The 15,033-nt window shown below is 42.4% G+C and overlaps 1 protein-coding gene across 1 annotated transcript in view; it reads right to left on the bottom strand.

Annotated features, from left to right (window-relative positions):
* Positions 1-14,815, bottom strand: part of LOC126335680 (uncharacterized) — a 322,253-nt gene extending 307,438 nt beyond the window's left edge. The window contains exon 1 of the mRNA XM_049999136.1: positions 14,577-14,815. Within this exon, the coding sequence (XP_049855093.1) occupies positions 14,577-14,815 (239 nt within the window). The remainder of the gene's footprint in view (positions 1-14,576) is intronic.
* Between the last annotated feature and the right edge of the window lie 218 nt (positions 14,816-15,033).

Below are 15,033 nucleotides of genomic sequence, written 5' to 3'. Positions count from 1 at the left end.
GGGGGGGGGTCAAGGAAATGTTGTAATCACTAGTTGTGGATTCACTGTTTTCTTGAAGTCCACACAAAGTCTCAACTTTCCGGAAGGTTTTGGCAAAATTACTAAGGGTGATGCCCAGAGAGAAGCCTGCACACGTTCAATTACACCTTGTGATCCCAAATCGTGTAATGTTTCCGCGACCTCATCACACAATGCGTGGGGAACATTGCGGGCTCTGAAAAATTTCGGTTGCGCGTTTACTTTCAGTTTCAAATGTGCTTTATAATTCTTAGCACAACCGAGGACCGATGCAAAAATGTCTGCAAATTCTTCATATAGACGAGAAACACTGTCTGAAGGCACAGTCTGGTTCACTGATAGGACCTGATTTACTATAGACAAGTTAAACAACTGAAATAAATCGAAACCAAACAAGTTCACTGCAGAAGAAGAACGAAGGACGTAAAATGACACAAGTTTTGTTTGTCCTTTGTATGTTGCAAGAAGGCTGCACTGCCCTAACACAGGGATGTTTTGACCTCAATAGCTATGGAACTTAACATTTGCGGCACGCAATGGAGGTGTGCCCAGCAGTTTGTAAGTGTCTTGATTGATCAGTGAAACTGCAGCTCCTGTATCGAGCTGGAATGGTATCACTTTGCCGTTAATGTCCAAGTCTACAAAAAGTGTATTGTCCTGCTGACGACAAGAGCGACTGTCTCGTGCAACGTGAACTGACACTGGTACATAATCACTTGCGACTTGATGGGAGTTCCGGCGATGTCGACGCACACTATTTTTGGGACGAACACAGTCACTGTGAGAGAGAATTGCACTGGGCGGAGTGGAATGATCTACATGAATTTCCGTGGGCGAAGTTTCGCGAGCCTGAGTATCCTTGGTTCGATTGCGATTCCGGCGTGAAGCAAAGGGCCTGGAACGGTTTTGAGCTTCCGATCTGTGCTTTTTCTTGCAAACACTCTGAACATGTCCTTTTTTATTATAATAAAAGCAAAAAGCTTGGCATGACGGGCAATTCTCACGCGAATGTTTAGTAGCACACCGCGGACATGATTTGATCACTGCAATTGCTTGCCGACGCGGCACACGTGGCTGAGAGCCTGGTGGCAGCGGCGCGGCCGGACGCGAGGGCTGTATACTGCTCCGTGCAGCTCGCCCGGCTGGCCGGTTAACCTGACACACTACTGGCAAAGTTTCAAATGATTCCTGAGCAAAGTCAAGTGTGTCCTGCCGATCCAATATGTCCATCACTTGTTGAAGGGAGGGATTTACTAGTTTCAAAATCTGTTTCCTTATACGAACATCAGAAAAGTTCTGTGCAATTGCATCACGTACCATAGTATCTGAATAAAGGAGTCCACATTGACACTCAAAAGCACAATCCCTAGTAAGGCCTTGCAAGGTTGCAACCCACTCCTGATTAGTCTGACCTGCCATACGTTTTGTACGAAAGAAGGTATACCGTTTGGCAATTACATTGACTGATTCTTTGAAATATGCATCTAACGCAGACAAAATTTCTTCGCAGCACAGAGTTGCTACGTCGCGTAGGGGAAATAATTCGACTATCACACGGTACGTTTGTACGCCGACTGAAGACAACAAAAACGGCTGCCGCTCGTTACCTTGAATTCTGTAGGCGGCGAGATGGAATCCAAATTGGCGTGACTACTCCGTCGAGCTTTCCAGTGCAGCATCAAAAGGTCGAAAAGTGGGTGCAACAGCGTGTTGTGGCTGTGTTAACGGTGAAGCGGCTGCTGCCGCATCGTTTTGCATCGCACGTTGGCCCTGTCCAAGGGCATCCAGTAAGGACCGCGCCTGATGATTCTGTACGGGATAAAATTCGGACAGTACATCTGGAGATTGTGGCGAAGCCATTACACAAGTAAATCAGGGCAATATCGATAAAAACGCGGTTGTGCCTCGTCGCCAATGATGTGGCTGGCAGGAGAGCCAACACCGTGTTACTAGAGGAAAGCGCCTGATGATTCTGTACGGGATAAAATTCGGACAGTACATCTGGAGATTGTGGCGAAGCCATTACACAAGTAAATCAGGGCAATATCGATAAAAACGCGGTTGTGCCTCGTCGCCAATGATGTGGCTGGCAGGAGAGCCAACACCGTGTTACTAGAGGAGGCCGAAAGGCACGCGTTCTAGCTCACGCAGGCTGGAATACTTAACTTTAATCCATTAATCATTAACGTCGGTCTTGATGGTACATGATTCACACAATAATAATTGATAATGGCGCATTGTTAGGTCGTAGCAAATGACGTAGCTGAAGGCTATGCTAAACTATCTTCTCGGCAATTGGGAACGTAAGTATGCAGTGAACCATCGCTAGCAAAGTCGGCTGTACAACTGGGGCGAGTGCTAGGAAGTCTCTCTAGACCTGCCGTGTGGCGGCGCTCGGTCTGCAATCACTGATAGTGGCGACACGACGTATACTACCGGACCGCGGCCGATTTAAAGGCTACCACCAAGCAAGTGTGGTGTCTGACGGTGAACCCACATTCCTCCCCCGCAAATCGGCGTACGGTTGTGGCATAAGGCTTCCGCCCGCCGTGGGGAGGACACTATGTTGACATATGCGACGAGGCGGGGAGCCTAACAATAGGCGAGGCTGTGCCACCTGCACCCTGCCATTCGGACCGCGGGGAGCTAGGAAACGCCTGAAAACCTGCTCCAGGGTGCACGCCAACATGCGGTGTATGCGCCCGTAAAGAGACAGGAGGGGCCGAAGGGTCGACCTCCATCGGGCCTGGGCACCTGACGGGCGAAGACGACATATGGTCCGGAGCGGCCAAGAGTTCCATGTCGGAGGACAACTGGTCACGGGAAGCGATCGGCGGCTGCAGCGGCGCGTCCACTGCGGGCGTCGCCGGCGGGAGAAACTTCTCTTCCTTGATTCTATCGTTTCACCTGTGCCATAGTGCTTAACTATATAAAAGTCGTCAGCCAAAATGTTTGCGTATCGCCTTTCCTGGCATCTCTTTTCCGTATCCCTGATGTCGAGGAGGAGTAGTTCAACTTGTTTTTCGTTGTTTTCGCCAAGGTTCTTACGGCAAAATTCAATATGTGAGTGTATAAAATGAAACTTCACACTTCCGTTGCATCCTAATTTCATTGTTTTAACATTGCTTTTATGGTTTGGATGTTTGCTCTTGCCCAGATAGATGGCCACTATTTCTTTAAGCGGAACCCAAGCCGCTTTTCCACTGGATTCATCGCACCTTGAAACAAATTGTCTTCCATGAAATTTCTGACCTGTGGTCCCACAAAGAACCCCTCCTGTCGCCATCTTTTGCAAGTGCGTTAATGACTATTTTATTAATCCCAGCGTGTTGTGAAGCGAAGGTATGGTATCTTGCTTGGTTGGACCAGTGATTCATTTATTATATTCTGTGATAATGGAAGATAGTAGATGTTTTCCGTTAAAATCTCGACCCAAGCAATCTAGCGGGGCGGGGTCTGTCAGACTCAAGTAGCAAATTAATCATTTAGTTCATTTTGACTAAGTAATTCTGCTACAGAATCTTCTTCCACCTTGTGAATCATCGCTATCATCGAATTCAGTTTTCAAGCTGTTCTCCTGTCACGTATCTTCAAGTATGTTAGGTGGAATAGGGACTGAGAATAGGGAGACATTCACTGTGCTCAACTGATTGTAAGGCAGAATAAATGTTGGGACATTTTACATCCTTCTTACTTTTGGCGTTATGATCTCTAGCGTACAAAAATAACAATAATTACATGATTTTGAGGTTCCTTCCAAAACATAGGAACTGAAAAGGCATTCATTTCCTCATCCAATATCTCCACAGTCTCAGTCGCACGACACATGTACGGTATACCGTGTGCAGTGCCCAGTTTTTATCTTGATCACTAAGTGTCGTACGCCAAAGTATGTGCAGTAGACACTTTTCACGAAAGTGTTTATGTACTGTCTTTACTTAGCAATTATGTAGCTTTTATGTATGTAGGCTGAAGCGGCGGGTGAAAATTTGTTCCAAGGCCGGGAATCGAACCCGACTCCCCTACTTACTAGGCAGCAGCGTTAGCCACTAAGCCACCTTGGCACAGCGGATATCACAACTGCACGGATTATCCTGGCACGCCTCAGTCCTTCATCCAAATTCTCACCGCCGCCCCAGTCTACTATACAGAGAAGAGAATACGTTTGGGTTATTCAAACACTTGCAGTAACTCATTTCTAAAAAACTGCAAAACTGCACTTAGCACAAACATAAGCTCACACCACAGCATGTCAACAATGAACTAAAGTTTCCTTTCGAATAGCCAGAATCTTAAGAAACTAATATTTCCTTTCCTTGCAATAAAATTTCTCTCTGTGAACTTAAGTTTAAATGGAAACTGAGTTTACTTGATTTGTGAGGAAACTGTAAGTGGTAGAAAAATACCAATAATAGATCTGACATTAGCGCAGAAAAATACTTCAGAAACAGCGAAAATCACGCAAATACAAAAAATAATATTGCGTAGAGTAATCCATCAGATTTCAAACATGTAACCGTGAAAATACGAATTCTTAGAATTGATATTACGGCCATGGATCTTACGGCCATGCTCGGAGTGAGCCCAGAGAATGACCACACGTAATTTTTTTTCCTTCATTGTTATTTTACTTCCCCAAGACGAGGTCGACTGGCACCGGATATAACCGCTCTACAGCCAAGAGTTTTAATGTTTCACAAAATATTTAACTGCACAAAACAGTTAAAGTAAACTCAGTTTGCTATACATCGGGAAGTAACTACGATTCATTAAAGTGAGGTTGGCGAAGTGAGGAAACGAAATGATGCAAGGAAGTGGAATACTGCTGAGCGGATATGGAAGGAAGAGCTTGTCTCTGGGTGGATTCCATCGTTGGGTAATGGGAACAGATTGAAGTTGCAGTGGGGAGAGGAGCGGAGGTGTGATACTATACACCTGACTAATATCTTGTAGGGCCCCAGCGAGCATGCAGAAGTTGCCGCTACACGACGTGGCGTTGAGTCGACTAATGTCTGAAGTAGTGCCGGAGGGAACTGATACCATGAATCCCGTAGGGCTCTCCATAAATCGGTAATAATACGAGGGGTTGGAGATCTCTTCTGAACAGCACGTAGCAAGGCATCCCAGATATGCTCAATAATGTTCACGTATGGGGAGTTTGGTGGTCAACGGAAGTGTTTAAAGTCAGAAGAGTGTTCCTGGGGCCACTCTGTAGTAATTATGGACGTGTGGGGTGTCGCTCTCCAATATTGCCTCCACAATAGCGGCCGCTGTGGCCGAGCGGTTCTGGGCGCTTCCGTCTGGAACCGCGCAGCTGCTACGGTCGCAGTTTGGAATCCTGCCTCGGGCGTGGATGTGTGTGATGCCCTTAGGTTTGTTAGGTTTAAGTTGCTCTAATTGTAGGGAACTGATGGCCTCAGATGTTAAGTCCCATAGTGCTTAGAGCCATTTTCATAAAAGTTATGGGACAGCGACACACACATATACAGATGGCATCGTTATTGCGTACTCAACTTATAAAAGGACAGTGCATTGGCGGTTGTCTTATTTGTGCTCAGGTGATAATGTGAAAAGGTTTGCGACGTAATTATCGCCACAAGACAAGAATTAAGAGACACTGAATGCTGAATGGTAGTTGGAGATAGACGCAAGGGACATTCCATTTCGGAAATCGTTAGGGAAATCAATATTCCGAGATCCACGGTGTCAATAGTGTGCCGAGAGTCCCAATTTTGATGCATTATCTCTCACCATGTGTAACACCATGATCGATAGAGAGTAGCTGTTCAGTTTATTTAATTATGTGAATTGTAAAGTGTCTTCTCTTTACTTCTCAGTGTCATTGATTTACTGTAAGGAAATAGAGTTTTACGAAACATGTTTTGTAGAATTGTAGCTGTGTATTCAATTAATGAGACTTTCTGAAATAGGTTTATTTATGTAAAGGAAATAATAATGTAAAAAACTGGTCCATGCTTAGGAGCTTGCATGGTATAATGAAAAAGACATAGTACTTCCCCTCCGCAACGGAAGTGAGTTGGCGCGCGCCAAAAGGTGGAATTGGCGCTCAATCTGAGTGGCAAGCGAGAGAGCACAGTAAGGAGTCAGTAGCCAGCAGCTGATGAGTGAACAGCGCAGGTGCTAAGCGAGGCATCCGCTACCTAACTGGAGATGCAATGGCCTCGGGTGTAATTGTGGTTGTAAAATGGTGCTCTCTCGCACTGGAAATGACTCTAAAAATGGTTATTCACGTCGCCAAGAAGAATTTAATAGAGCATATTACTACTAAAGGAGAGACCAGGTAGCCGCCACATGCTCGACACCACTATTGCGCAACGACTTCATCAGATTCCAGAGGTTAGAGCTGTTTATCAGTATGAACCAGTGTATTTGTGTGAATTAATTTGCAATAATAGTGCAAATGATGCTAAACTTTGTGTTCAAACCATGAATTGTTTCCTTTAATAGTACCTATCAGCGCCTCGCCTCATAATGACCAATATCCGAGTACCCTCTGTGTGAAAAAAAAGATAATCATCTTTGTTATTTAACAATGCATTGTTCTGAATGCAAAAATATATAGAATTGAGCAGTTAGATTATTAATTTTATTGATACTAAGGGAGGCACTAGTTATTGAATCCATGTAATCTCTAATGTGTGCTGGTTTGCTTCTATTTTACAGGTGTCAGTGTTTTTAAAGTTTCGCTGCATAAAAAGTTATAAATGAAAATCACTTGCTTCACAAGTTGTGTTACAAAGCACTTGGTTTTGACGCTACTCAAAGTGTAACTTTTACTTGAAACCATTTCTGAAGATGTAGAGAGTATTGCCAATGTAAATGGTTTTAAACTTTTGCAAGGTAAATGATATTAAGTGGGAAATTAACTAAACTGGTATCATAATGTAAACTATTTTCTAAATAGTGTGTATACTTTTCTGTTATAAAAAGGAAAGAGGGGATAGTTTGTAACCTCCCCCCCCCCCCCCCATTCCATTCTTTTACATTAGGAAGAAACCAAACTGACTAGTTGTTCTCTCATTAAAGAAACAGGAAGTGACTATTTAAAAAAGTATATATATATAAAAGGTGTGTGTATAGTGTGACCTTGTTGCGTTTGAGATGTGTTTTTGTGTGTTAGTCAATCTTGAACTTTTGTCAGGTGCTATTTAGTCCTGTGTATGCCTTTCAGAACAATTTGTGTTTTACACTACTGAAAGGTAGGAGAGGAGATTGTGGTTAGTAAGGATAAAGCTTCTGTTCATTTCTGTAATTGCTTATACATGCTATACATAACTACTGCTATTCATTGTGTTGTTCGTCTGGTTACTGAAGAGGTCATTGCACTGCATTGAGAAGGAAGTAATGAAACTATCTTTTGCACAAATAAAGATAGGTAAATTCAAAATAGTATTTCCACATTATTATGCCTAATTAGGCTGGCGACTGTTTTATTATTTCATTTATAAGATTTTTGTTACTGTAACGTCTAACAAAATTAGTGTTTCTGTTATCTACTAACTGCTACCATTACGAAATTCATGTTCGATTCCCTCTGTCTGTTAGGTAACACACGGTCAAATTCAAAAATCCTTCCAGAGGATAACACTATTTGCTAGCTTATGTTATATTTGGAAAATACACTACTAGAGTGTTGTACATGGCTTCCTTGTAACAGGTTAGAAAGTACCGTCATGAAAGCTAAGCATAGCACGCCATGCCAATGGACAATGCAGTGGCCGACGACCTTCACTTAACGACCGAGAACAGCGGCGTTTGCGTAGAGTTGTCAGTGCTAACAGACAGGAAACACTGCTTAAAATAACCAGAGAAGTCAATTTAGGACGTACGACGAACGTATCCGTTAGAACAGAGAGGCTAAATTTGGCTTTAATGAGCCGTGCTAGCAAACGATCGTCGCGACTGCCTTTGCTAATAGCGTGACAACGTCTGCAGCGCCTCTCCTGGGCTCGTGATCACGTCGGTTGGACCATAGACGACTGGAAATCCTTGACCTGGTCAGATGCGTCCCGTTTTCAGATGGAAAGAGCTGGTGCTAGGGTTCGAATGTGGAGCCGACCCCATGAAGCCATGTACCCACGTTGTCAAGAAGACGCTGTCAAAGCTGCTCGCATGTCAAATGATACAGACGAACAAATGTGTGGATAAAAGTCTTACTTCGTGATCTCCAAAATTCCTTTACTGATTACTAGTTCTAGCTCATTGGCGAGCCATGTTCACATCAATAAAAATTATTTCTTAATGCCGTACGTTTGATATACACTCAAAGAATAAGAATTTTTATTGATCTGAATATATCTCGCAAATGAGCTGAAAATATTAATCAGTAATACAATTTCAGTTATCCTGACATACGATTTTTATTAACACATTCTAAATCTATATTTTTCATGCCTACACGCACATTTATGAACGTCATGACCCTGGCGACAAACACTTTTCTTCGAACGAGAGACCAGTTTGCTGATAACATCACTATGGAACGTATGACTTTGTTGGCAGAACCACAACCACACCTCTTGCTTGTACCGCTTCTTCGCTACCAACATCGAAGGTGTGCATTAAGACCTGGAAACGGATGAAAATAGAATGGGTCCAAGTTTGGACTGTATGGACGATGATCAATGACAGTGAACACAAGCCGTCGGATTGTTGCAGATGTCGCAACGCTCGGGTGTGTTCCGGCGTTCTCTTGCTGAAGAGATGTTGCTCCTTGTGTGGACGAACTCTCTGGAAATCTCTCGCGCACCAACATAGTTACGTTACACACCATTGTGTTACGCACCAGTTTTCGCAGTTTGTAAGGTGGCAGAATAAATGAAGATCAGATTTGCACCTTACATTAGAGCTTTATACATCGCAACGTGAAGGTGAATATGACACCTAACTTAATTCGGCGGTAATGAGCAAATTTGCCTAGCAGTAACTAATGCAAAAAGGGATGACACTCAGTTGACACAATTAACACACCGTTACTATTGTGAGCTACGTGTGGGTGCTATTCTGTCATTCTGCGCAACGGATTAATCTGAGATGTGCCCTGTGGCTCCTGCAAGATGCAAGTTCCACCCCACAACTACTACAGAAGTCGGGCAGACACTCCTAACTCTCTAAAGAGAAATGCCTGAAAAACTTTCAGTTCAAGGCGTCAGGAATATCGTCTGCCAATCAGCATTGCTCTTCTAAAACGGGAGAAAGACGTTTCGTTTAAGGCGACTAATCCGAAAGTCTGTAGCATCGGCATTTGGCGTTTGCTGTCTCCCTTTGAAAACCTCTGAAACTGCGTGCTATGTCTGTAAAGAATGCGTAGGCTGGGCGCTCCCACACAATGTAACAGAATTTGCTTTTAAGCCGAACACGGGGTCATTATCCCTTTCACTCGGGCAAACGCTGTCTGCTCTACGGGCAGTCGCCGGCCAACGTAGATAGGTTAACTCGTCCTCTGAAGAGACCGGCCTCTTGGTGTGCGGTTTGCCTCTCCCAAACTAAAAGCTTTTGTGACCGTCATGTCTGGAATTTGTGTGTGCGCGCCAGTCTCGAGTATTTCCATCTCGGTGCTCATTTGCGATTTACTTGTTATTTGCATATTGTTTACATGAATTCATAAAACATTTACTTTGTATTATCGAGTTTGGGTTCGAATGAAGCGTCTTGATGTGCAGAATATGATTGTGAGGGCGAAATATGTAAGAAATGAAGGTCAGGGGACCACGACGTCTTACATACCTCCCTCCTTCTGATAAAATTTTTGTCTGGGGTTTGTCAAAGCCGAGGAAAACACTGACAAAGTCAGGCAAAAACTGTTCGTTTAGATTTTCCAATATACTTTTCTCAGCCATTCTTAACAATTTTTCCTGATGATTTCTTTATAGCTATTGTTTCTATTTTTTAATTCTACAATTTATGTTTTGTTGTTAGGCAAATATAGGCCTTACAAAGGTTGTTATTGTTTGTTGTTGGCAGTATGTGTCTCTGTTTTTCTTTTTCATTTCCAAAAATTGTTTTTACAATATTGATTTTACTAAACTCGTTAGTGTACAGTGTAACATGTTTTAGTGTAGTTATACCATTTCTTTAGTTAAGCTTCGCGTGAATGTTCGAAAAAGCTCTGTTGTGTGTCTTTGCCTATTTATTTAGGCATTATTTTCCTTTTTGTTTTGTGCCACTGTTTTAAGAATGAAGAAGTGTTTTTTCTTTATTCTATCCTCTTTCAATGTATGATTAACCAAAACCTTTTTTATATAAAAAACTAACTTGACTTTACAGGGATTTTTGAGATTATCTACTTATACTAACTAATCTTCTTTACATAATATTTTAAGGTCTCTATCACATTATGTGCTTTACATAGATGATAAAATATTTACTTTTACAAAAAAGGGAAAATATTTTTATAAATATATCATTTTGTTAACTCTGCATTTGTATTTTATCAGTATTTTTGTTTTGTGCTGTGTCAGTCTCTGTGCTCGACGATCCCCACTGAAATATCGGAAGGCGTTGACTCATTTGTATGGGTGTCACAAATCATGAGAGAAGCTCTCCAGCATGCGATGCCGGGTCTTACTTGTTGACATTGTCATCATGAAGTTGTACCTTTAACCGATGATGATGACTGGTGTTTGCTGCATAAACAGTTATGTCTTGGTACTCCTTTACTGTCACACCTGGGACGGTATGGCAGTTCGATGATTGTAGTTGACTACCGACGATCGTCACCCAGTATTGTGCTGTGACGTCTTGGTACTTCACACCTGGTTCAGTATGGCAATTTGATGATGTGGTAGGGAGAATACTGTTGATTTTGCTGAATCTATTTCTAGATAATTTTGGTTTGTACTACTTAATATTCCGTTTGCCGTTCGCTTGTACTTGTTTGACGACTCACGGTTTATTTTTGGAGATGTGTTTGTAGTAGTTGCCATGCCTCAAAGGACTAGGAATATGTGAATTTTGGTGTAGGTGTGATATAGGATTTGTAGGATCTGACTGCCTTTCCAAATGTTACTTGATGAGTTTGTAGATCTTAGTAATTTTTTGTGCCTTTATTGTCGTCTCGTCGTATTATGATTCTCCCCATGCTCTTCCGTTGTGTAGCAGCGTCGTGATATATGAAATGTCGGTGCTGTGCGTTGTCCTCCTTGAGTCCAACCTGGTTGCAACCTGCATTTCCAGTGTGGCGTTGGTCTTCATGTTGTTGTTATTGCCCTAAGTGCTTTCTCAAGATGTCTCTATCTTCTCCATCGCTATCTCGAAGCATCAGGTGTTAAGGGAGCTGGTGATTGATGTTGGTGGCGATGTCCCTTTTTTCGTGTAGAGAAATTTTTTACAATGTTTTGCTTTATACAAACAACAAGAGATTTTGACTCTATACAATGCAATGTTTATAAAAATGAAGAAAAGTATTATTTATTTCTCATATGATAATTTAATTAAAGCATATATCTATCATTTTTATAGCCTACCACTTATTCATTCTTTTAATTGTTGTGTACCATTTTTTGTTTGTGTGCATGTTGTAGTGTACTTGATACTACAAGAGATTTTTAGTGTGTATTGTGTCTCTTTTCCTTTTAATTAATGTGTTATGTTGTTGATTCTTAATTTATTTTTTGTTTTAGTGGTTAGTATAAGATAGGGTGGACGTTAGTTTGCCTAACCTCTTCCGCATTTTTCAATTCAATCTTTACGTTTTGCAGTATTCGGTGGCCTAACTTCTACATTTGGTTTCTCTTTGCTGTGTTGTTCTTGTCTCTGTGGACCATAATTTCCTCGGTAATTATTCGCCCCCTGGTCTCGCCAGTTGCTGTTTCTAACATCGTGACCTCTTTCAAAGTACCCTTGACAGTTGGCATTTTGATTCCTAAACCCATACCCACCACTGTGTGAGTGTCCATTATCGTCCCTATTCCGGAACCAATTATTCTGGTCATCGTTTATATGCCAATTGTCTCCATTGTGCCACTGTCCTTGTCTGTTAAATTGCCTGAAATTATTGGTGTTAGCATTACGATCATTATTATTGGAATATTCGTTCCTAGTCCTCTCATTTTGCTGTTCCATTTCCTCTCTTTTTTGTTTCACCTCGTCTTCTTTAAACATAAATTCAAGTTCCCGTAAAACCTCTTTGAATTCTTCGGTATTTTCATTTTTTTCCTACTGTCACCTGTTGATACTTTACCGGTAATTTCATTCCACATAGACTTATCAGCTCTCCGTTACTGCATGGTTTGTCTAGGCATTGATTCTTTTTGTCCATTTACCAAAGAATTTTACCACGCTTTTCTCTCCTGAGTTTTCGTATCATGTCATCTGAAGTAACTCCTATTTAATTTTGTTTTGCGCCTCCTTAGACCAGTATCTTTCGAGAAATGCTGTTCTGAACCGTAGGTAAGACGTACAGATAGCCGCGATCTTTTGCATCACCTCTGCTACTGTCCCTGATATGTGTGCACAAATGAAGTCAAGTTTGTGACCAACGCTACAGTGGTTTGGTAAGCCTACTTGAACCTGATCGATGAATGTGTGTGCTTCCAAGCTACCGCCTTCTTCCTTGAAATAGTGAAATTTTCTCTAACTGTAAGGAAGTGGTCTGTGTCATGTCTACTCATAAATCCGGTTTGTGGCTGATTCATAAACTCAAATAATTTGCCACTGCTTGTGTTGTCGTATTTATTCTCTGGTAATCTACTGTCTGTCTGCCTATTCTCAATTTCCTGACTCATATCCACGTCATATCGTATCATTGGCGAACAAAAGTGTTGTTCGTGTGCTTCTACTCTCGTCGTTCGCAGTATAGTACTTGTGCTGCTATTATATTGTGTCATTAGATTACTAGTTCAGTTATCTGTCTTTCGATTGGTATCGGCTGAATGTATGTGTTGTGTTTTTCTAGATACTGCGCCTGGTCCTGTGGCATGTCATGTATTACTTTAATTGAGGTTTTCTGTTTCGATTTCTGCGCGAGTGTTACGTCTAGCCTTGGTTCTACTTCAGCTTTCTTAGACGGCGCCTGTTCGTGTACTGAATTAATGCTTGACGTGTCAGTTGTTTCGCAACAGGTGTAATCGGTCTCGATCTTTTCTTCGATAGTTCGTATCAACTCTGTTCGAAGCTTTTCAAACTGGATTTGTTTTTAAGTTATATTTTATTGATCCGCTGATCAAATTTTTTCAGTGCATCCTTTGCGATCTTGCTTTGAATTGCTTGTTCTTCCGAAATTTGTATTGCTGTTCGAGTGGCTTTTTTCGTAAAACGTTCGAGGGCGGAATATGTAAGCAATGAAGGTCAGGAGAACACGACGTCTTACACTATAATGCATGTTTGAGCAGAAGGTGAAATAATCAGCAAGAGGCGTTTCAGTTTGGAATTCAGAGAGACTAGGGCAGAGGCAAGGCCGTACTACACGAGATACCATGGAAACCACTTAAATGGGTGTCCCAGGCGGAAAGTCATCTTTCCAGGCCAGAATCCCTTGTACAAGATCTCTGCTTGACTACTGACCTAATACTCTTGAAACTTCTTACTTTAGTCTAAACTTGGTGTATCTCCAACCTCACACTTCCCTCCACTGACTATTCCCCGATGTCTCAGAGAGTACCTCATCAACCCACCACATCTTCTAGTCATGTGCCATAAGTTTCTTTTCTCAGTGATTTCATTCAGCACTTCTTCATTAGTTAACCCTCTCATGCTCCTCGACTCTTATAACTGTCATCTGGTTCTTGTACAAATTGTAAATAGCCTATCACTCCCTGTGTTTTACCCCTGCCATCTTCAGAATTTGAAAGAGAGTATTCCAGTCAACCTTGTCAAAAGCTTTCTCTATGTGTACATGTGCTAGAATCGTAGGTTTGGCTTTGTTTAACCTATCTTCTAACGTAAGGCATAGGGTCAGTATTGCCTCAGGTGTTCCAACATTTCTACGAAATCCAAACTGATCGTCCCCAAGATCGGCTTCTACCAGTTTTTACAATCGTCTGTAAAGAATTCGTGTAAGTATTTTGCAGCCGTGACTTATTAAACCGATAGTTCGGTAATTTTCACACCTGTCAACACCTGCTTTCTTTGGGATTGGAATTATTATATTATTATTGAAGTTTCGAGGGTATTTCGCCTGTCTCATACATATTGCTCACCAGACGGCAGAGTTTTGTCATAGCTGGGTCTCCCAAGTCTATCAGTAGGTCGAATGGAATGTTGTCTAGTCGCGGAGCTAATTTCGACTTAGGTCACATAAAAATAAGATATTTATCAGTGTTGCACTATTCCTTTGCTTACTTAACTGTAGCCGTAGTGTTGTATATAGCTATATGGGAAATTAAACTCAGTTATTAGGTATATTGAAACTAATGAGCGGCAGTATAAATTAAAGGCAGCAATGTGGAGAGAAGCTGAAAGGCGTGAGATATGAACAAGGCTGCCAGCAATGGAAACGTAGAGATTAGCGACGATCGAAAGGTGCGGTGAAATTTCCTGCGGTCCATAAAGAAGGGAACATCTGCATTCATTAGCTTTAATGGAGAGCCGCGACACACATTCGCAGCCACGCCAGGGCAGTGGCACCGTGCCAGGCGTCGCGGGAGTGCATCTCCTGCACTGGCCTGCCCTCGCTAGCCGGGGGTGTTTTATGACGTGTGTCCCAGCGGGGCGAGGCGAGCAGGAGGTCGTAGCGGCGCAGTGCTGCACTCTGGCGGCTTATGGGCCAAGTCGTTACGCAGGCTAACTCGGTAAGTGAAAAGTAACAGTCCGTGTTTTCATATAGCACTGTACTCATTTGCAGTATGAGTGCAGACCAGTGTAAATTTCCACCTCCTCACAGTAATAAAGGGTGGAGCACCTCCACGCCCGCACCTGTATGATGACCACCACCTCTGCGTTGATTTTAATCGAGTGGTTCACAGGATGCCGCTCTGTAACGTTGTCTGTGCGTCTGGGTACGATTGTCCACTAACACGCGGCCATAGAGGACGAAAGCCTTTGACGAGAAACGGG

Source organism: Schistocerca gregaria, chromosome 2 (genome assembly GCF_023897955.1).
Source record: "Schistocerca gregaria isolate iqSchGreg1 chromosome 2, iqSchGreg1.2, whole genome shotgun sequence".
NCBI classification, from domain to species: Eukaryota; Metazoa; Arthropoda; class Insecta; order Orthoptera; family Acrididae; genus Schistocerca; species Schistocerca gregaria.
Note: the sequence above shows the minus strand (reverse complement) of the source record. Positions and strands in the feature narration are given on the sequence as shown.